General features: G+C 53.5%; 9 protein-coding genes across 9 annotated transcripts; 5 read left to right on the forward strand and 4 right to left on the reverse strand.

Moving 5' to 3' along the window:
- Positions 1 to 368: 368 nt before the first annotated feature.
- On the forward strand, positions 369 to 2,520 carry BKA58DRAFT_326329 (uncharacterized protein; the record flags this gene model as incomplete). Its single annotated transcript, XM_046168055.1, has 2 exons — positions 369 to 2,022; positions 2,075 to 2,520. 2 exons carry the CDS (start codon positions 369 to 371, stop codon positions 2,518 to 2,520), a joined length of 2,100 nt encoding a protein of 699 aa, XP_046019956.1.
- Positions 2,521 to 4,651: 2,131 nt separating this feature from the next.
- BKA58DRAFT_68870 (ras family-domain-containing protein) lies at positions 4,652 to 5,843 on the forward strand. Its single transcript, XM_046175730.1, has 2 exons — positions 4,652 to 4,971; positions 5,027 to 5,843. Exons 1-2 carry the CDS (start codon positions 4,894 to 4,896, stop codon positions 5,687 to 5,689), a joined length of 741 nt encoding a protein of 246 aa, XP_046019957.1. The 5' UTR covers positions 4,652 to 4,893; the 3' UTR covers positions 5,690 to 5,843.
- BKA58DRAFT_68792 (uncharacterized protein) lies at positions 5,843 to 6,731 on the reverse strand. The gene has a single exon (XM_046175728.1). The coding sequence runs from the start codon at positions 6,693 to 6,695 to the stop codon at positions 5,997 to 5,999; it is 699 nt and encodes a 232-aa protein (XP_046019958.1). The 5' UTR covers positions 6,696 to 6,731; the 3' UTR covers positions 5,843 to 5,996.
- A 676-nt stretch (positions 6,732 to 7,407) lies between these two features.
- Positions 7,408 to 8,838, forward strand: BKA58DRAFT_444954 (transferase family-domain-containing protein; the record flags this gene model as incomplete). Its single annotated transcript, XM_046174111.1, has 1 exon — positions 7,408 to 8,838. One exon carries the CDS (start codon positions 7,408 to 7,410, stop codon positions 8,836 to 8,838), a length of 1,431 nt encoding a protein of 476 aa, XP_046019959.1.
- A 198-nt stretch (positions 8,839 to 9,036) lies between these two features.
- On the reverse strand, positions 9,037 to 11,619 carry BKA58DRAFT_68834 (iron-sulfur clusters transporter atm1, mitochondrial precursor). The gene is made up of 3 exons (XM_046175729.1): positions 10,964 to 11,619; positions 9,596 to 10,908; positions 9,037 to 9,529 (listed from the first exon to the last, which is right to left on the reverse strand). The coding sequence occupies exons 1-3, from the start codon at positions 11,448 to 11,450 to the stop codon at positions 9,236 to 9,238; spliced, it is 2,094 nt and encodes a 697-aa protein (XP_046019960.1). The 5' UTR covers positions 11,451 to 11,619; the 3' UTR covers positions 9,037 to 9,235.
- A 48-nt stretch (positions 11,620 to 11,667) lies between these two features.
- Positions 11,668 to 13,276, forward strand: BKA58DRAFT_394981 (mitochondrial biogenesis AIM24-domain-containing protein). Its single transcript, XM_046171238.1, has 4 exons — positions 11,668 to 11,884; positions 11,941 to 12,421; positions 12,473 to 12,689; positions 12,742 to 13,276. The coding sequence occupies exons 1-4, from the start codon at positions 11,707 to 11,709 to the stop codon at positions 13,024 to 13,026; spliced, it is 1,161 nt and encodes a 386-aa protein (XP_046019961.1). The 5' UTR covers positions 11,668 to 11,706; the 3' UTR covers positions 13,027 to 13,276.
- An 82-nt stretch (positions 13,277 to 13,358) lies between these two features.
- On the reverse strand, positions 13,359 to 14,661 carry BKA58DRAFT_394982 (uncharacterized protein). The gene has a single exon (XM_046171239.1). The coding sequence runs from the start codon at positions 13,956 to 13,958 to the stop codon at positions 13,587 to 13,589; it is 372 nt and encodes a 123-aa protein (XP_046019962.1). The 5' UTR covers positions 13,959 to 14,661; the 3' UTR covers positions 13,359 to 13,586.
- A 102-nt stretch (positions 14,662 to 14,763) lies between these two features.
- BKA58DRAFT_444957 (uncharacterized protein) lies at positions 14,764 to 15,381 on the forward strand (the record flags this gene model as incomplete). Its single annotated transcript, XM_046174112.1, has 1 exon — positions 14,764 to 15,381. One exon carries the CDS (start codon positions 14,764 to 14,766, stop codon positions 15,379 to 15,381), a length of 618 nt encoding a protein of 205 aa, XP_046019963.1.
- An 84-nt stretch (positions 15,382 to 15,465) lies between these two features.
- Positions 15,466 to 20,483, reverse strand: BKA58DRAFT_473783 (ATP-dependent RNA helicase A). The gene is made up of 2 exons (XM_046175323.1): positions 18,847 to 20,483; positions 15,466 to 18,802 (listed from the first exon to the last, which is right to left on the reverse strand). Exons 1-2 carry the CDS (start codon positions 20,283 to 20,285, stop codon positions 15,820 to 15,822), a joined length of 4,422 nt encoding a protein of 1,473 aa, XP_046019964.1. The 5' UTR covers positions 20,286 to 20,483; the 3' UTR covers positions 15,466 to 15,819.
- Positions 20,484 to 20,550: the final 67 nt, after the last annotated feature.

A 20,550-nucleotide genomic window follows, 5' to 3' on the forward strand; every position in this document is an offset into this window, starting at 1 on the left:
TACCATGCATAAAGCACCTCTAGAAGTCTGCCAAGCAGACGTCATCCCCAACCGTGTTAGCACCCACACTAGCGCTTTGCGGGGGAACTTGGGGTAGGCCGAGCCACCTCCTTCCGAGGTCAGCGTCGTCGGTCCCCTTGGACCGATCGGCAACGTTCTAAAACATCAGTGCTCATGACGCCCATATGCTCTCCCGGAAGAGCTACTCGTGCTTGACCGCATTCACTATCCTCAGGTCCGGGATATCGCTTACTTCTTGCTCGGCTCATAGCCCTGTTGCCTCCGCTAGCTTCATTGTTAGATCTAGCAGACTACTTGCATTCTCTGCTTCGCGAAACCAATTGACACCCTCTAAACGGACAGACAACATGCCTCAAGGACATACCCAAGACAGGGTCTATGCGGCCTCCATCGACAATCCCGAGGAGTTCTGGCAGCGTCAAGCGAACAACTTATACTGGCATAAGAATCCTTCCAAGGCGTTCCAGAGGAGCGTCAAACACTTGAAGAAGAGCAACGTGTCACATGAGCACTGGGAGTGGTTTGCCGATGGCGAGATCTCGACGACGTACAATTGTGTGGACCGCCATGTGGCGAGTGGCAATGGCGATAAAGTAGCAATTTGCTGGGATAGTCCGGTAACCGGCCAGAAAGAGCAGTACACGTATCAGCAATTGCTACAAGAAGTTGAGACACTCGCAGGTGTGTTGAGAGAGGAGGGGGTCCAGAAGGGCGATGTCGTCTTGATCTATATGCCAATGATACCGGCTGCGCTCTTTGCAATGCTAGCTATCGCTCGGCTGGGAGCCATACACGCGGTTGTGTTTGGCGGCTTCTCACCCGCAGCACTGGCCCAGCGGATCGAAGCAAGTCGCCCTGTCGCGATCATGACGGCCTCTTGCGGAATTGAAGGAGCGAAGAAACCGACTGAGTACAAGTCGATGATCGAGGGAGCAGTACACAAGAGTAGCTTCAAGCCATCCAAGACAATTGTTTGGCAGAGAGATCAGCTTCGATGGGATCCGATAGTCAAAGAGGAGGGCCAAAGGAACTGGCAACGACTAGTCAAAAGCGCGAAGAACAGGGGGTTAAAGGCCGATGCTGTGCCCGTGAAGAGTGGTGAGGGACTGTACATCATCTACACATCGGGCACTACTGGCCTCCCAAAGGGTGTTGTTCGCTCTGCAGGCGGTCATGCCGTTGGGCTGAACTTTAGCATCAAGTACCTGTTTGGAGTCCACGGCCCGGGCGACGTTATGTTCACAGCGAGTGACATTGGCTGGGTTGTTGGACACTCTTATATCGTCTACGCTCCGCTGCTCGCTGGCGCCACTACTGTTCTGTTCGAGGGTAAACCTGTCGGAACTCCCGACGCGAGCACATTCTGGCGAGTTATTGAGGAGTATAAGGTGACGACCATGTTCACCGCTCCCACAGCTTTGCGAGCAATTCGCAGGGATGACGGCGACAACGAGTTCTTCAAGGCAAGAGGGAGGAAGGGTGCGTTGAAGACACTGAGGGCGTTATTCCTGGCAGGAGAGAGGAGCGAACCGAGCATCATCCAGATGTACCAAAAACTGCTTGCGAAGCATTGCGCTCCTCGTGCAATGGTTGTAGACAATTGGTGGTCCTCCGAATCTGGCTCACCCATCTCTGGAATCGCACTCAGCGCCTCTGCTGGACTAGACTTTTCTTCTCAAGAACGACCCGCGCCGCTTCCGGTCAAGCCTGGCTCGGCTGGAAAGGCGATGCCTGGATTTGATGTTCGTGTTGTGGATGACTCGGGTAAAGAGGTGAAGAGAGGTGAGATGGGCAACATTGTTATGGCGATACCGCTTGCTCCGACTGCCTTCACTACGCTGTGGGAGGACGAAGAACGCTTCTACAAAGGTTATATGAAGAGGTTTGATGGGAAGTGGATTGACACTGGCGATGCTGGCATGATCGACGAGGAGGGCTACATTTCAATCATGGCACGGGCGGATGATGTGATTAATGTTGCGGCACACCGCTTCAGTACCGGTAAGTTATCTCCTTATGCAATTGATGGCGAGGTCGAGCTGACAATATCCAGGCGCCATTGAGCAAGCCATCACGACCCATCCTTCCATCGCCGAAGCTGCCGTAGTCGGCATCCCCGATGCGTTGAAAGGCCACCTACCGTTCGCCTTCATCACACTATCCACAAACAACCATTCTGAATCCGCCGTAGCAGACGACAAGCTCCTCGCCGAAGTCCAACGCCTAGTACGTGAACAGATTGGTGCGATTGCCAGCCTCGGAGGCATCATCCAGGGCAAGGGCATGATCCCGAAGACCAGGAGCGGCAAGACGTTGAGGAGAGTGCTGCGCGAGCTACTGGAGAACGCGACGCATGGGGAGTTCGACAAGGAGGTTAGCGTTCCGAGCACGATTGAGGACCGTGAGGCTGTCAATGTTGCGCGGGAGAAGGTGCGGGAGTACTTCAAGGTCAAGGGCAAGGATTTGCACAAGGCTACGGAAGCGCGTGCGAAGTTGTAGATGTGATGTTGATGGAGATGGGTGGCGATAATATTGTAGGGCTCTAATGCTAAATGTGGTCTTCCGTCGTGCCTTCCTATGTTTGGTCAAGATCCTCGCATCGTGCCTTCCTTCTATGTTTGGTGCCTGCCTCAACTGCCGCTCACTTCGCTTGTCGCGTATATGCCAACCTTGCTGCATTATCTTATCAGTTCGTTATATGGAAAGTTTGTAATGACGTTGTACGATCCAACGGCACCTCGTATTCGCAGCCTCGCCGCCGGATGAATCAACGGAGTCGCAACGGCCCGTCCCCAGAAATCGTTGTAACACGAAGCAACGGTCCAACGCTCAACGCCAAACGCCCCAGCGCTCAACCTCACGTCGCTATCTCCAACTGGAAGTACTCGACGTCCAACTGGAAGCAGAGCAAAAAGGGTTCCAGCGCCGTCACAGCGCATGTTGGTGGCCCCACTTAAACACGTGCTCGCACGCTGCTGCGAGCCATGGCCCAGGCGCTGGACTGGGCTCCGAGCTGACCTACATGACGCTCGTGCTGAGCTACCATGTTCCCGCCCACCTGGGAGCTTGACACTTCATCAGCGCACATATCCAGGCATTCCCTGGGTCGCTCATCTGGCGCATCTGCCCGGGGAGTGAGTGAGCCTCGTCACAGTCGCGCTGGCACTGGCTAGCTTCGCGTCAGGTCAGGCTATGCTTCGCGCCGCGTCGTCTGCAAGCTTTCTTACCGGCAGAAGTCGTCGTCGCCAATAATCAGCAGCAAGGCGTCTGACATGAGATAGCAGGCCGCCGCCTGCATTCATGGCCAGAGGCGTGCCGGTGACGACGTCTGTTGGTGCAGTGATCCCGTCGGCTCGGCAGAATATCAGGAGCGCAACAGTGGGCCAAGCGACACTATCGGCTACACGCTGTCGCGGCTTGGGGTCCAGTTCCCCGAAGCACCATGCCTCGCAGTCCACGCCGGACGACGACTGAAACCCTGGCGCAAAAGTGGCCGACCTGTCCTGCAATGTCGAAGCATCATTCACATGTTGGAGTCGTTGGAGTCAGTTGGCCCACGGCCGCCCTTGGTGAGCGTGTCCTTGGTGAAGCCGTCCTTGGTGTGGCTGGAGACTGGAGTCAGAGCAGACAGTGGGCAGGCCGCTCGGCGGCTTTCTTGTTCGTACAGAGTCGAGGGTGCATGTGTAGTGCCTCACTCCCCAATGGCACCCCCAAGGGGGCCCCCGTTTGCAGCCCTAGTATGTCCTAGGGCCTGCCGCCTGCGCTTGCGCACTGAGACGACGGCAGCTCTTCTGGCCGTTTGGTCGTGACGGCACCACAGCAGGCGACGTGACGGACGCACACAGTGAGACCAGGGCTTCCACGACTTGGGGCGGCACGGCGTCGTCGGCTTATATGTGCACGCAGCAGCCAGCCACGGGGCCGGGTCGGCGAGGCGGTCCTGAGTGCTTCTGGCTGCAGGCCTTAGCTGTTCCTCGTCTGGATGGCTTGGATAGGACTAGGCGGATTGACGTTTGGCAGCCCCCAGTGCTGCAGCGCCGTCGCCCAAGGCCCAAGGTGCCAACTTGACGCAGAAGCGTAAAAACCCCGGAGGCCCATGTCGACTAATCGCGTTTCTTTTTGACCTCCCTCATCCATCACGCCGCTATCGTTGCCCCCGTCCACCGTGCTGCCTGCCCATCCCACGTCGCCCGCGCTCATGCAACGGAGCCCCGATAGTAGACGCTGCTGCTGATAGGTGATGCCCCGGACTCGGACGCTTGCACCCTAGAAGCCTTGATCGCTTTGTCCATCGCCCGCTTCCAAATCCACATCTTCACGTGGGGACACGAGCCACTCCTGCGAGAACCCTGACCACGCCTGCCACGCCTCGCCCAACTTTCTCCCATCCTCTCGACCACCACCGGACCACCACCGCCCTCGACTTGCTCTCAGGCGCATCTCCTCCCCGCTCGCTTCTGCCGCCCTTTCTGCGTCGGCCCAGCTGCACAGGCCTCGCTTCCGCCTCGTCGTCTGCGTGCAACCATTGTGCTCACCTCCGCCGATCCATTCTGAAGCGCCTGCAGCTCCCCGTCAACACGCGCCCCTGTGCTGCCGTGCGAGTGTGGACCGCCGTTTGGGACCACGACATCTCGACGCTGATTCTGGCCGCGCCGCCCCCTTCGTCCCGCCCCTCTGGATCTCTAGCAACTCCCAACCTAGGCTGAACCCGCTGAGCCCGCTGGTCAGCTGCAATCCCGCTGCTGAACACGAGACGATACTGCGACGACGTGGCGAGCTGCTTGCATCACGCCCTGTCCTTTATCTGTGCCCCATCCGCACTTGACTCGCTGCCTGCATTGACGAGGCCGACTCTGCTCTACTACCGACACCATGGCGGGGAAAATGACGCTGTACAAGCTGGTGGTGCTGGGCGACGGTGGTGTGGGAAAGACCGCCCTGACCATACAGGTAGCCCTGCCCTCCTGTTTCTCCCCTTCCCTTGACATTGGCTGACCGCGGCTAGTTGTGCTTGAACCATTTCGTTGAGACCTACGATCCCACCATTGAAGACTCGTACCGCAAGCAGGTGCAAATTGACGGCCAGTCCTGCATGCTCGAAGTCCTCGACACGGCTGGCCAAGAAGAATACATCGCTCTGCGAGACCAATGGATACGCGACGGCGAAGGCTTCGTACTCGTCTACAGCATCTCATCACGCTCCTCATTCGCCCGCATACAGCGATTCCACAGCCAAATACAGCGCGTCAAAGAGACGTCCATGGCTAGCTCACCGACCTACCCCGGCTCGCCCATCAGCGCATCCGCACCCATGTTCGGCCAGGCCCCTGTGATGCTCGTCGGAAACAAATGCGACCGTGTCACGGAGCGTGAAGTCTCAACACAAGAAGGTCAAGCTCTCGCAAAAGAACTCGGCTGCGACTTTGTCGAAGCATCCGCCAAAAACTGCGTCAACGTTGAAAAGGCCTTCTTCGACGTCGTTAGACAGCTCCGACGGCAACGACAAGGCAGCGGACGCAACCCCACAGACAGGAAAGAAGCGCGCGTGCGTACCGGCCTGCACGAGAAGGACCGCACAAGAGGAGCCGGTGACCGTCGCACACGGGGTGCCGGTATGACGGGCGGCAACAAGCGCGGCAAAGAGAAACCGAAGTGCGTGATTCTATGAGCTTCTGGCTCGACATCCACTCGGTCCAGCGACCGATACGCCTTCCGACATACATATTTGGATTTACTGCACCATGACGGGCTACGACACCTCCTATTGTCGTGCCACATCACTGATAGAAAGCACTCAACAAGGCGTCGGCATATGAGCGGCGTTTGCATCGACGGTCTCACTTTGGTTTTGCATGAGACCCATGGAGTATCTGGAGTACTACGAACATTAGCCTATTCTTATTTCCTTAACGACCGAGATCTGCGCAGCAACTGAGATCTTACATGATACTGTACGGCTGAATTGATTAAGTGGGCTAGGACTGGCGGGTTGCAAAAGAAGGCAACATCTCGACAGTCTGGAAGACGGTACTGTGGTAGCATGTGTTTATTGTCAGCAGCGCATGGCATTTTGGAAATCTCAAAACCTGGAATAAGGACGGAAAAGTCATGGGTTCAGTTTGGGTACACATTCTTCTATAACGCCCCCCGAGATACCTTTCGAATTCAACGTCTATGTTTTTTGGTAAACAACTACTCCCCTTACCTTGGTTCTTCACATGTGTGATCTTCATGTTTTCGTCCCGGAAAGTGTGTCTCCGATGTTCCGGTACGTCTTCCCCACAAAGCAACCGACCCGACTCCGGCAATGAGGACATGTGGAACCCCGAGAGCCCTTCCCACGCGAGCACAAGCGGGGATTTTGTATTTGAATTAATGGCAAACCAGCCAATCGCTCTACTTCCTCCATCGACAAATGATGAAAGGCAATGCAGCTGGACGAGCGGCAAACGGAGACTTTCGCTCGTGCAGTAACGAGGGAGAGAGGACAATCCCTTCCCCTGCTGTTTCGTGCGTGCGTGCGTTGCGGCAGCGGGCCAACGTTGGCGATATCCCAGCACGTACAGGCGGCGAGTGCAGCTGGTAGCTCCAGGTACGCCCAAGCGCCGTGCATGACTGCGTGCGAACGAACGAGAAATTTTCGCCACCGTGAATGCCTGCATGCGGCAGTCCATTGTTGGCAGTCTTTTTCTTACTCTCTTCCCACGATGTGCTGGTGGGAAAAGGAGAGGGGCGTTTCTGGCATTCTCCTGTCAAGTTGGGCAGCATTGCATACTGCGGGTCATCAAAGAGCCCTGCAAGTCCCCCGAGACGGCAAGGCTAGCGATGTTCCATCACCCATGTGCACTGGCTGGCTGTTGCGACGATAACCAGGCGGCCCTTTGATGCATATACGTTCGAGAGGTGGATGTTGTGCTTTGTTGGATGGAGTTCACAAGATGCTATCGCTACGGTGGCCCTTCAAAGCTGGATCTTGATTCATCTCACGATGCTTTAAGCAACGTCTCACAGCATCATAATGAGTCATGATGAGTTTACGCCGTTTGTGCACTTGTTCTTGTGTACAAGTAAACCGCTACCAACGCTGCTTAGGATAATCCCATCTATCTTGCACACCTCAGAGAGTCCAGACCTCAAGCAAGAGTCGAGGAGACACTGCGGTCAATTTTGCGTCAGGCCTTGACGCGTTGCAGTTTCAGAAGGCGGGACGTCGTACCTGTCAGTCAATCAACCACTGCGGGGTCCAGAAAACCACCTCACTACCAGCACCCATACGCGTAAGCCCAGAATGTCACTACTATACAGTTGCATCCAAATCCCATCACGCCATCGACTGAACTGACATGCTGTTCAAAGGATCACCGCAACCAATCCTTGCTTCCCAGCATGGCTCTTCCAAATTTGGATATGGATATCGACCTGATGGGTGCCCAGCCCGCTCTGTTCAAGCTTTATACCCAACTTGCCTTCTTCTTTCCGCTGTCGGAGGCAGTCGCAGCGTCCCAGCACCAGGTAACCGCGATCATCACCGCAGGATTGGCAGAGCTAGCAAAGAATTTTCCGTGGGCTGCTGGTCAAGTCGTCAACGCAAATTCTGATCCCAAAGCTGCGCCCCTTTACAAGATCCGGCCGTATGAACCGGTACCGCAGTTGATCGTACGAGATTATACTTCCGACTCGGAGATACCCAGCTTATCGCAGATCACAGATGCGGGTTTCCCGATGCAGATGCTGGGTGAGCATGTCTGGGCGCCGTGTCCTACGCTCGCTGCTTTGGGATTTGATCCGAGGAAAGCGTCTGGGAAGGATGATCGGCCTGCCCCGGTGATGCTGGTGCAGATCAGTTATATTCGTGGTGGTATGGTGCTCTGTGTTAATCTGCAACATAATGTTTGCGATATGATGGGACAGGCGGCTGTTATAGGCTGGTTGTCCAAAGCTTGTCGAGGCGAGCAGTTCACTGAAGAAGAGCTCAAGGTAGGTAATATGGCGAGGAGAGGTGTTGTATCGCTTATTGAGGATGAATGCTGGTCTCCGGGAACTGAACTGCAGAACCAGCTTTTCCCTCCAGCTCCCACAGTTGGCAAAGAGCCGGATACCGCTGAGTCGAAGATTACTGAAGCACCTGTCAAGTCCAGTTGGATGTATTTCGACTTCTCGGCATCATCTTTGAAGTCACTAAAGGATCTTGCGACCACCACACTTCCCCAAGACTTTACCAGCTTCATATCAACCGACGATGCCCTCTCCGCATTAATATTCCTCTCCGTTCTACGCGCACGACAACCCCGTCTACCTCCATCCACCCCAACAACACTCGCACGCGCCGTCGACGCCAGACGCTACCTAAACGTCCATTCCAACTACCCCGGCATACTCCAAAACATGGCTTACACGAGCTACAACCTATCCACCCTCTTATCAACCCCGCTAGGCCACATAGCCGCTACAATGCGCCAGTCCGTCGACCCCGAGACATCAGACGTCGCATGGCGAACGCGCTCTCTCATCACCTTTCTCGCCCAATCACCAGATAATGCGACGAAGACGAGTCCGACTGCTACCCTCGATATGGGCATTGATATTGCGCTTAGCTCGTGGACGAAGGTGCCGGCGTATGAGTGGGACTTTGGACTTGGGTTGGGGAAGGCGGTTGCGGTGAGACGCCCGGGTTTGGTACCTGTGGAGGGGCTTGTGTATCTGATGCCGAAGAGCCCTGATGAGAGTGTAGCTGTTGCGATGTGTTTGCGAGAGGAGGATTTGGAGTGTCTGGAGCGGGATTTGGAGTGGCAACGTTTTGCCAAGTACGTTGGATGAGAATGTCCTGAGATGATCAGAAGGAAAATCACAGATGACGACGTCAGATTCTACAGTTTTGCGTAGAGACTACTGATAGCTCAGTCATAGGTGTCTGCCTCGACGACTACAAAGTTTCATATCGACTGAGTCTCATCGGCTTGTTGATTCGGCCACCGAACAGGTACGAATCCTCCAAACCTTCATTCCAATCGTTCACTGCAACGTTAGCGTACTATGGGGTACTCCGGCTCAACTTACCGTCTATTCTCTGCTACATCTCGACGCCATATACCCTTCAAGTCGTTGTATAAGCAGTACCCTAAACGCACTTGGCGACTCGACGAAAACCGTATATTTATAACCGTCATCCACAAACACTCCACTATCCTACATTACGTCAAATCCCAACCATCATCTACTTCTTCTTCTCCCCATCTTTCTCTCCACTCTCACCACTCTCCTCCTCCTTCTCCACAAACATAGTCTCCTGCGCACTCCAAAGCTCACTGTACAAACCATCCCGATCAATAAGATACTGATGCGTTCCACTCTCCGCTACATTGCCCTCGCGCAACACGATAATAACATCGGAGTCGTAAATAGTGCGCAGACGATGGGCGACGAAGACGGACGTGCGGCGTTTCTCTTTGACAAGCGAGTTGATATGTGAGAGGAGGGCTTGCTCGGTGTGCGTGTCTAGGGCGGATGTCTGCGGGGGATGTTATGTTAGTTATTGGTAAAAGAGTAAGGCAGTAGGGGGGGGATAGGAACATACAGCTTCATCGAAGAACAAGAACGGCGGGTCCTTAAGAACAAGTCTCGCGATGGCTAATCTTTGCTTCTCACCACCTGAAATCATCATTCCACGCTCACCAACCATGGTCTCGTAGCCATCGGGGAAGCGGCTGATACTCTCATCAATACGCGCTTTCTTTGCCGCTTCGATGACTTGTTCTTGTGTCGCTTCTAGGTTACCATAGTGGATGTTGTGCTGGATAGTGTTGTTGAAGAGTGGGGTATCCTGCGGTACGACACCAATAGCCCTCCTCAAGCTATCTAGCGTAACATCACGAATGTCTTGGCCATCAATCAGAATGCGGCCTTCTTGTGCGTCGTAGTAACGGAAGAGAAGACGCAGGATGGTAGACTTTCCGCAGCCGCTAGGACCGACGATGGCGACTTTCTTGCCGGCAGGGATGGTGAGGTTGAGGTTCTTGATGATGGGGCGGTCGGGTCGGTAGCCAAAGGATACGTTTTCGAATCTAATTTCTCCGGTCTTCAGGGCGAGGGGCTTGGCGTCGGGCTTGTCCTTGACGGCTACGTTTACCTTTTGGAGGTTGAACAACGTCTCCATGTCTAGGAGACTTTGGCGTAGTTCGCGGTACATGGAGCCGAGGAAGTTGAGGGGGACGGAGAGCTGGAAGACGAGCTGGTTCACCATGACGAGGTCGCCGACGGTCAGTTGACCGGTGGCCACGCCGTTGGCGGCGAGGTACATCATGGCGGTTAAAGCGGAGGAGAAGATGATGTTTTGACCCGAGTTGAGGAAGGCGAGGGAGGTGGCGACCTTGATGGAAGCCTTCTCGTAGTCTTTCAGAGCCTTGTCGTAGCGGCCGACTTCGTACTTTTCGTTGTTGAAGTACTTCACTGCCTCGTAGTTGATCATGGAGTCGACAGCAACAGTCGCAGCCTTGTTGTCTGCGGCGTTGGCCTGCTTCCTGAACTTGGTCCGCCATGAAGTGGTCATGATGGTGAAGACAGAGTAGGCGGTCATGGTTGTGCCTGTGATGAGAGCGAATTGCCAACCATATTGGTATGTCAGGATACCGCAAACTAACGAAATCTCTAATGCTGTAGGGAAGATGTGGAAGACCATGGCAGTCAACAAGAAGCTGATACCCTTGGTTCCGCGATCAATGGCGCGTGTCAGTCCTCCTGTTTGCCTCGATAGATGGAAACTCAGGTCCAGCCTTAGCAGATGATCATAGACACTGCAAGCGACTTTACGAATAGCCTTCTGGGCGACACTGGCAAAGACGGCATTGCGGAGTTCTTGGGAGACAGTGGCGCCAATACGAGTCATTCCGTCTGAAGGGAGTCTCAGCCAGGGTGGAATTCAGATGCATTGTTGGGTCTAGCTTACATGCGATGATCATAGAGCCTGCCACTGTGGTCGCTGTGCCGCCAACAGCCGCAAAGTCTATGTTCATGGCGTCTACAATGCTCTTGAAGTAGAAGGGGACTTGGACGTTCAGCAGCTTTGCGCCTACCAGCAAGCCCAGACTGATGCCGACCCTGAAGCGCGTGCCCATGTTGTCCTTGGGCCACAAGTATGCCGACATCTCTTTCATTATGGCCCAGTCAGCCTTGCGCTGTTCCTTGTTGGTCAGGACTTGTTCTTGCAGCAATGGATCCGACTTTGCGACTTTGGTAGCGGCGGGGTCGGCGGCAGGCTTGGTCGCTTCGATTGCAGGCTTAGAGCCGGGCTTTGGCCGCTGGCCATGCGCATCTTTCCTGTGCAGCGGAGAGCAGGTGAATACGCGAATGCCGTGGTGTAGAGGATGCGGGCGCAAACTGGACGGTCGAAGACCCGGCCGACTGGCGGCGCGGGCGAGTGGTTGGATTAACATGGCGATGTCACATGTTAGGTCTCTGAACCGCTGTCATAGAAGAGAGAAGCTTTGGAAAGCTTCAATGGCGGGAACAAGACAAGATGACAAGAGAGTGTTTGCTCGTGAGTACCTAGACAGCCGCAGCCATGCATCCCACGTTGTCTAGCGCGTTTTGGGCGGCAGGGCTGAAGCGAGGCGGTCTTGCATCATCGCTGCTCCGAGCTTCACAAGAACCTCTTCGCCGCCCATCACGCGCCAATTGCCCGGCACAGCCATGTTACGACCGGCTGCCTCGCCCTGGAGGAACTTCTCGCGCACATCCGCCGCTGCCATACGGCGGACGCCCTTTGCTGCGCGATGCATCAACATATCGGCCACCAGCTCCTCCACCGAGCCCGCGCTGCAGCAGGCAGTCAGTGTTGAGGGCACCGCGACGCCCATGCACACACCAGGTAAGAAAGAGTCAATCGGAAGCATACAAGGTATAAAGACTAAAAGAACCTGTCAGACGCCCGTTTCGAAGTCATTGGCACCCCGTTCTCCCTCCTCTCTGTCTCCCTCTCCGCCTCGCAGACGCTCTACACCCGCCGCGGAACACTCGTCGGCCTCAGCGGAAAGTCAGAAAACACGTTATCAACCCTCTCCTTCCTCGAGCCTCTTCAGCGAGCCCCTGTCGGCATCCCCTTCCTCTACCAGAAAGTGTCTTCAACGAGCCCGGTCACAGCTCTCGTCTCCACAAAGGCACCCATATCGAGCATCGTCTCAGTCAACATGGACGGAAGAGATGACTGGATTGTTAGCCAAAGAAATGCATTGCTAGCGTGGACTGGCCACACTCTCAAGTTGAAGCCGCAGTACAATGTAAAGTTGGGGCTCGCACACTGGGGAAACACATACATTACAGGCAGAGGATTACTTGCGCTTGTAGGAAGCGGGCAAATATACCAGGTCCAGGTCAAGGCTGGTGAAAGCTATGTCGCGCATCCTAGGTATGTTGAGATGATAGGCATACTCGGAAGTTTACACTAACAGCATTGTAGCAACGTCGTAGCGTACACAGCCTCCAACACACCACCAATTCCTTTCAGATTCAAGTCATCGAACCTTCGCTTTCAAGTGCCAGATCTTGGCTTTGGCTCAATGGTCCAAAACACCAAGTTTTTCCGCACCATGAGCAAGACAGGCACATGGCGGGCACTGGCAACCTCATATTACACTCTCAAGACATGGTTGCGGAGAACAGTCTGGGGCGACAGGGTAAGACAACTCCCCGTATAACGTTGTTTCTGCGAATGCTAATACTCCGCAGTTATTCCTCCGTTTCGAAGGCCCAACCACTATGCTCATCCAGTCCCGCGCTTCCCGAATCAGCGACGTTCTCACCCTAAGAAACGTCGACGAGATTGCAGACAGCCCACCAGGCGCTGTTGAAGATGCCGCCACACGGAAGATCAAAGAAGAGATCAAGTCAATAGGAGAGGGCACAAAAGCACCGATACCCAACACAGATGCATCGGGCACAATACGGTATGCCACTGTAAAAGATGGCAAGGCCGAGTTTGAGAAGCCGAAGGTAGAGGAGGTGAAGGTATAGAAAGAGTCTGTACCATATGTATATTTATGACATGGACCTGTGCAGTATTGTCTCAAACAGAAGGCGCTGCTGTGTGATTTGAAGCGCTCATACCTGAAATGAGTAGAACATGCATCTTTTCAACGTATTTGCTTGATACGTAAGGTGCAGCGGTCATTAGTATGGGAAGAACTATCTCTTGGTAATGACTGCTACTGCGGACCTTCAAACGGGTTGTCAAACTTCTGTAACGTGACGTCGGAAGCTAGCTAGTTTAGCGTGAACGTGACGTCTCCCAGCCACTGCCCGCATCGCTTCCACTATCTCGCATTCGCGACAGGCGCCAGCCTACGCGCGACATCACAGCGACGACGCGTGCTAACTACGCCGCAATCATCGCTATGGCATGGTATACCCGCGCATGCGTCTTGCATGACTGGACAGCATGTGCCACAGCACGCGACTTCACGCGCGAGGCCTGCTTGTCCACCAAGGGCTATCGCCATCGAATCAGGCAAAGAGACCAGTCTTGAGACTTCACACTGACAAACCGAAAGTAGCCTTGTTGACGCTAACTCACATCAGTGCTTCACTGTCTCGACCTTACTCTGCAGATTTAGAAGATGCAGACCCAGCCGAATCATTTGAGCAACGATCTCAAGATACGCATCCAGGTGCATTTTGTTGAAAGCATACCTCGCAGCGCGCCACGGCGCCACTTCGTACTCATGATGCCCAAAAAGGCATCCGGGATCATATAAAATCGAGTTTCTCATCTTCCTGTCGACACTGACATTAGCATGCCACATGTCGCCGTGTAACAGTACAGGTTCGATCTTGTTACCACCACTTTCCATCGGACGAAGGAGCCGAGAAACTACCTTTCTCATAATGTCCGCGGACAGGGCATCCATCTCCGGATCTTCACCATGTATCGAGCGCTCTAATTGCATGAGGTAGTGTAAGTTGCGGCTGAAGTACTATTCCCAAGTATCGCACCATCGGTTGTGATTGCGAATATTTCCCTGGAAAGCTACATTCCCGCGTCAAATTCAAAGTACCATTCGCACAACAAGATACCTACTATCGATGTGGAATCCAAACTTCCCTGTTGGCGATTCATTGCTAAAATCGTATGTTAGCACTCGTGAATCGCTTAGGATACTCGGGCGAATTGGTAAAGACATTAAAACTGCGGGTGCGTTTCTCGTTCCACGGTCCACGATCTACGTCGAAAAGTCGCGTATCTTCTCAACACTTTCCAAGTTTTGCTTGCAGAATTTCCGCTGGGTATACATTTTTCATTCGAGAACACTTTGGTGTGTATGGAGAAGTTGCGTATTGCGCAAACTGAGTGGCTCATTGCTCTGCGTCATCGCGGTACCTGCTGATCAAATTGGTTAAAGGTTACTCACAAAACATTTGGGTTGCGGCAAGTCGTTTCCTGATGGGACAGTCTCAACCAAGGATGAAATTCTTGGTAGGAAAGACTCAAGACTTGCTGAGATTATCACTGGCTCCTACATGAGTCAAAGGGTGTGGAAAAGCGATAGCGACTTAATCACACGGCCGACTATAACCATGGCATGGTAATGATCAATGATTCCACATCCTAGTTCTTGGAAGCGATTTGGCCTGAGCGTATGTCATTAGAAGAGTATAAAAGAAATCTTTTCTTCTCTCATGTTCGTGCAAATCTCTAAACATTTACACTCAACCCACACCCAACCCGCACAAAAGAGATCACAACAAGCCAAGATGATCCCACCAACTACCTTCACCTGCTTCCCCGATCTCGCACCAGAGCTCCAAGTCATGATCATCAATCACGCGCTAGAAGAAGACATGGCACAGCGGAAAAACAAACTGGTATTGCACCTTCACTCAAATGACCCACGCCGAGTTAACCACACCGGTAACCCACCCACTTCCATCGCTCCTTGCTCTATACAATTACCCAGGCTGCCCGCCCTCTATTACACCGACCGTCTATTCCGCGGCGAAGCACTCCGAACACAGCCTTTGCAGCAGCTTTTCATGGGTGACGAACCCACGACACCCGACACCCTCGGCGCATTACTTATCTTTGATGCAGATCGCGACACGGTGGTAATCGAGATAAGCAAATGCTGCTTGAAAAATCCCTACAACATGTGGCGACTCTTCGCTATAATGGAACCCTTATACCAGCCCTCCGTCACGCGCGTGATCGACATAGTCGTGCAACCAATTGCGCTCCCGCTGGGTGTATACCGCAAATTTCTGGCTGACGCATCGAGGGTTAGGAGACATGCTGGCTTCTTGTTAGTCACAGATAAAGTAGAGGTTGGTACATGGCATTTGTTTCTTTATCCACGATCCTCGAGTCCGGGATGAGGTAGAGATATATTGGATGGAAGTGTTGGGGGTGAAAGGCAACATGAGAGAAGAAGACGTGGGGGCTGTCAAAGATAAGCATGTATCCATACAACTATCATGTCAATACTGTGTCTTTCTTCCTCAACCGTTGACTTGTTGGATGTTGTTCTCTTCATCCAGACCTCTTGTGTACTCCAGCCTATATTACTCTAGCTTAATCTCTCTACCTTGTCTTCTCCTATATCTTAACGTCAATTGTGTTGACCGCGGTTTCTCCTTGTGACAACTTTGCAAAATGCGCGGCGCATATTTCTGGTAGTAGTTATAGATCTTATATACCTTTTATCTATATGTTCGTAGTGATGCAAGCAAAAGCGTAGGACCAACACATATAACGCCAACGCAATCTACATCTACGAGTGATCCGTATTTTGAGTTCCAACTGAACCCAATATCTCACTTCGCCTTCCCACCAGCCCTCTCCCTAATCCTCTCGTCCTTCTCAAACCTCTCCTCAAACATCCTGTAGAACAGACCAAGCCACTCCTTCTCGCGATCGCTCAGCTGACGCGCAGGGTTCTTCCAGCTGTTCGCCAATATCTCCTTGATACGGCGTCTCAAGACCTTCAGCGCGACAGCAGCTCTCCATTCACGAACTGCGAATCGGATGACATTGCCGGGTAGACTGATCACACCGGCGTGCAGCTTGAAGTCCATATCGGCAGCGACCATGAGTACCATGGGAAGTGGGTAGGCGATTGAGGTGGAGTGCGCGTTGTAGAACTTGTTGCTAGATTGCATGATGTTGTAGTACGATAGGAAGTCGGCTGTTCGCGAGCCTTTGTTGACGGATGTTGGTCCTAGGCTGACGGTTTGGTTGTTGGAGATGTTTCGCCAGCCCTTGCCTTCGCGGGTTAGGATCTTGGGATAGAATGCTGTGGCGATGACGGAGTTGACTAGAACATCGTTGTCGGTGTGGATGTCGTATTGTGCTGGCACCTCAACGAAGACACGGTGGCGTGTCGTATTCCGGTAGCGGCCTATCGTGCGACGCTCGTCGAGCGTAAGTTGTATAAACCCGGCGTCAACCAATGAGGAGAAGAGCTGCGCTTTGAGATCCTCGATGTTACCCAGGTTTTGCGGACTGAGGAAGTTCTTGTGGCAGAATTGCATCTCAGACCGTCCCGGAGTAGTGCAAACTGCTTTCCAAGCCCTGTAGGCATTGTAAGTTGTGAGGAGGTCGGAGTCGCCCTTCTTGAACGCAAGGCGAGCGATGTCAGCTCGTTGTTTTTGTTGAAATGGTGTCAGGAACGGAGACTTCGAAGAAACAATGGCAGCAATGGTAATAGCAACATCAACACAAGCAAAAGTACTTGCAAGGAGTACAAGCTTGCCCAAGTGCGCGTCCAAGGGGAGTTTCGCAATCTGGCGACCAAGAGGTGTTAGTTCCTCGCTCGGCGTTAACGCGTCGACCTCTACAAGTGCATCGATAGCGCGACGAATGTTCCTGGAGGAGGGTGGATCGAGTGCCTGAGCAAGGGTGGCTTCGATATCACCGAGTTTGCAAATCTTGACGCGCATGACCAAATCCTGTAGCGAAAGTCTGAGCATTTCGGGGGTTTGCTGTTCTGCCATGAGGTTGTCGTGACGGTATTTTGTGAAGAGATGGAAACATAGACCCTCTTGTACACGACCGGCACGACCACGGCGTTGCTTCGCATTCGCTCTTGAAATGAAGGATTGCGTAAGACGCGACAGCTGTCTGCGCTCATCAAACCTCATCTCCTTGTGCTTACCGGTGTCGACAACACAGGTGATATCCGGGATCGTGACTCCGGTTTCGGCGATGTTGGTAGCGAGCACGATCTTGCGTACGCCCGGGGGTGGAACAAGGAACGCAGCTTGTTGATCCTCACTCGAAATGGTGGAGTGTAGCGGGTACACATACCACTCAGCCTTGAAAGAAGGATGACTAGCCAGTATATCGTTGAGCTGACGAATCTCAGCAAGTCCTGGGAGGAAGACTAAGATAGCGCTGCTAAAGCGACTCAGCTGCGGATCAAATGCGACCGTCTCGATCAGTCGTGTGATCAGGTCGTAGTCAATGGCATACTCGTCGTAGTTAGAGAGCACATCGCGTGTTAGTTGGCTGTAACCTGGGAGCTTGTTGGGAATACCGGATTTATCGCTCGTAATCCCATCATCCTCGTCGTTATCGCTCATGGCGGCAGCTTTGGTCGCATCAGATGCTCCAGCATAATGCGTCAACTCGACTGCATCCTCCAGGTATCGAGTCTGAACCGGGAAGGTGCGACCTGGTACTGTGAGGATCGGTGCGTCGTTCAGGTATCTTGAGAAGCGTGCGGCATCTACCGTGGCACTCATCAGTATGACCTTGAGTTCAGGCCGCCGTTCCATGAGTGACCGAAGTATGACAAGAAGGAAATCCGTGTCGATGGATCTTTCGTGGACCTCATCAATGACCAGATGCGTGACCTCTTGTAAACCTCCGGGTGATTCCAGCATTCGTAATACCACACCCACCGTCGCGTACACCAAGCGAGTCTGGGAGGAAGTCTTCGACTCAAGCCGAATTGCGTATCCGACAAGTGAGCGTATGGACCCTAGATCTTTAGGTCCTTCGCCTAGTTCTTCGCTCACACGTTGGGCAAGCGAGATCGCCGAGATACGTCGGGGCTCGGTGCAGTAGACTTTGCATGCCTTGCCTTGCGATAGCTCGTGCTCGAGGACGAAGGCCGGAATCTGCGTACTCTTTCCGCATCCAGTCTCACCGCAGATGATGGTGACCTGGTTCTTGTCCACAGTGGATAGAATCTCATCTCTGAAGTGGAAGACTGGAAGGTTCATTCGACCGACGAGCATGTGCTGGTATGATGGAGTTGTTGCTTTGGCGCCCCATTGCTCTCTTAGGCCGTCGTGGTGTCGTACCGGTGTGCTATAGCCAGAGTTAGATGTGCTAGAGCTTGTCGCAGCCTGATTGCGCGCCTTGAAGCGATTCGTAAGCACGACGCCGTCCGATTCTTCGTTCTCGATCTGATCTTCGATGATTGAGCGATAGTGCTTGATAGCATCACGGTCTGCCGCATCTAGTCGTGTCTTTCGACGCTCCAGGAATTCTCTGTAGACCTCTCTCCAGTTGGACGGAAGGCGCAGATATACCTTTTCCTCCTTTAGCAGAGAGGCAGAGATCGAGAAGAGGGCGGCAACAGAGATGAAGCTTTCGCTCTGCTCGACAGATACAGCAGCAATTTCGTTTGCTGCTAGCGTGACCTGCTTTCTGTACGGAGTACAGACCACACTGGAAATTTCTGTGTCGTACTCGAAGTCTTGTTCCTTAGACCAGAAGATTGTCAGCGAGTGCCGGCAAGTATACGTGGTAGGCGAGATCATTTTGTAAGTTAAGCGTGCACCAGTATCCCTGAAGCTATTAGTGATTGTTGAGAAATCCATCGAATGACCTACCTTGATCGAACTGCCTCTTCGAGCACTTTGCGAGGAGACATTCCACTCATCTTGCCGAAGTCGCGCAGGGCTATGTTGTCAGTACTTGCACCGTTGACTGTACTCTCTGGAGCGGACGTTGCATCAGGCACTGCCGAAAACATGCCTCCGAGTAGATCAGCATCCTCTTCCTCTCCATGCTCGCTTGATGGTTTTGATGATGTGACAGCAGCTTCTGCCTTAGCCGACGCTGGAACATCAAGGGAGGCGTCTTGGTCCTGCACCTGCGAACCATTGGGCTGTGCGTTCTGACGTTGCCTCTTTTCGGCTTGACTTTGTGCAATCTGGTTACGCTTCACGGGCCACTGCGCTTCAGCTTGGTCCTCGTCAAAAAGGGCATCGGAGGTCAGCTGTTGCAACTGAGAAAGCAGCTTCCGAATGGCCGGAGTCTGAGGTGGCACAGGCGCCGACTTCTTAGATTTTGGACCTTTTTGCGACTTCCGTGCAGGGGCATCGACTAGTTGAGGATCAATTTCGAATAGTTTGCCCTTGATTTTCAGATACGCTGGAATGAGCTCATCGAGTTCGAGGTCGCTATCAAGGTCACTAACGTCAATGTTAGAGTCATCAGAATTCGCCGGCACTGAGGCATTGAGAGCTGCTGCGGAAGGTGAGGGTCCAGTTACAGTTGCTCCGTTCGCTGATGGCTGGGGCGGCGGAGTGGCTGGCCGAGAAGTGTCAATGTCTTCAAGTGTTGAACGCTTAGGCTGCGATTCTTCGTACGAAAAGGAGTGATCCTCGCATTGGTCCAAAGCAAGCCATTCTAGCGCTTCCTGAAGCCCCCATACACCGGAGGATGCATCGATACCGGCAGCGTTGGCACATAGCCATCTCAAAACGGGCTGGATTTGGTCTTGGGAGAAGCCTAGCTCACGTAGGGTAAGATCAAGGGTCCAAAGCTTAGACATGGCATCCTCTTCAGTCAGGGTTTTAAGAAGGGATTGTTGACCTTGTCTCCTGTTTGAGTCGTTCGACTCAGCCTGGGCCAGGCGAATAATGCTGTCCAGAATTTCACTAGGAAGCCAGTCATGGACGGTCATGACGTGCGACTGGCTGCGGAGGAGCCTACGGTCTGTCTGGAATTTTGAGACATGTCGACTAGATTCGCGGCGGACCTTGGGCGCATGCTTCTCAACAAGCAGCTGGAGTTCATCACGCTCTAGTTGGGCTTCCAGTTCCTCTGGAGTGGGCGCGACTTCTGGCTTGACCGCCTCGGTCTGCTGGGACGTCTGGAGCGCCTCCGTGGGCTCTGGTGCAGCCGCGGCTTCCTTTGACGGTACTGGGGTAACTACCTTGGCTGGGATGTCTGGGGAAATTCTTTCAGGCTTTGGCTTACTCGCGACGGACGTGGTTGCAAATCCACGTGCGGGGTTGCCGGCGGGCTTCTTCTTCTTCGCCATGGCAAAAAACTCTTAGTTTGGTTGAGTGGTGGTAATGTGAGGTGCAGGGGTCTCAGGCGGGCTTCCGTATAGAGTATATCGGGGCTTGATCCCGGGCGAGATCAAGATTGGGCGAATTGTCGTAGTTTATTGGACGCATAGGGCGCAACGGTTCCAAGGGGCGGTCGGGTGGTGGTCAAGGGCGCAGGCCAGTGGGTTTGGTGGTGGAAGGGCGCTCCACACCGCGGTGGAGGCAGGAGCGAGCGATGTCATTGCCCTAGCAAAT

Source organism: Alternaria rosae (genome assembly GCF_020736505.1).
Source record: "Alternaria rosae strain MPI-PUGE-AT-0040 chromosome Unknown BKA58scaffold_14, whole genome shotgun sequence".
In the NCBI taxonomy this organism is placed as follows: domain Eukaryota; kingdom Fungi; phylum Ascomycota; class Dothideomycetes; order Pleosporales; family Pleosporaceae; genus Alternaria; species Alternaria rosae.

Coding starts and splice junctions, on each gene's coding strand:
- BKA58DRAFT_68870 (XM_046175730.1), top strand. CDS start 4,894: ATGGCGGGGAAAATGACGCTGTACAAGCTGGTGGTGCTGGGCGACGGT. Junction 4,972..5,026: donor AGACCGCCCTGACCATACAG/GTAGCCCTGCCC, acceptor GACCGCGGCTAG/TTGTGCTTGAACCATTTCGT.
- BKA58DRAFT_68792 (XM_046175728.1), bottom strand. CDS start 6,695: ATGGACTGCCGCATGCAGGCATTCACGGTGGCGAAAATTTCTCGTTCG.
- BKA58DRAFT_68834 (XM_046175729.1), bottom strand. CDS start 11,450: ATGTTAATCCAACCACTCGCCCGCGCCGCCAGTCGGCCGGGTCTTCGA. Junction 10,909..10,963: donor AGGCTCTATGATCATCGCAT/GTAAGCTAGACC, acceptor GACTCCCTTCAG/ACGGAATGACTCGTATTGGC. Junction 9,530..9,595: donor TCTTGTTCTTCGATGAAGCT/GTATGTTCCTAT, acceptor CATCCCCCGCAG/ACATCCGCCCTAGACACGCA.
- BKA58DRAFT_394981 (XM_046171238.1), top strand. CDS start 11,707: ATGTTACGACCGGCTGCCTCGCCCTGGAGGAACTTCTCGCGCACATCC. Junction 12,422..12,472: donor AGCTATGTCGCGCATCCTAG/GTATGTTGAGAT, acceptor ACAGCATTGTAG/CAACGTCGTAGCGTACACAG. Junction 12,690..12,741: donor GAACAGTCTGGGGCGACAGG/GTAAGACAACTC, acceptor AATACTCCGCAG/TTATTCCTCCGTTTCGAAGG.
- BKA58DRAFT_394982 (XM_046171239.1), bottom strand. CDS start 13,958: ATGCAATTAGAGCGCTCGATACATGGTGAAGATCCGGAGATGGATGCC.
- BKA58DRAFT_473783 (XM_046175323.1), bottom strand. CDS start 20,285: ATGGCGAAGAAGAAGAAGCCCGCCGGCAACCCCGCACGTGGATTTGCA. Junction 18,803..18,846: donor GAAGAGGCAGTTCGATCAAG/GTAGGTCATTCG, acceptor TAATAGCTTCAG/GGATACTGGTGCACGCTTAA.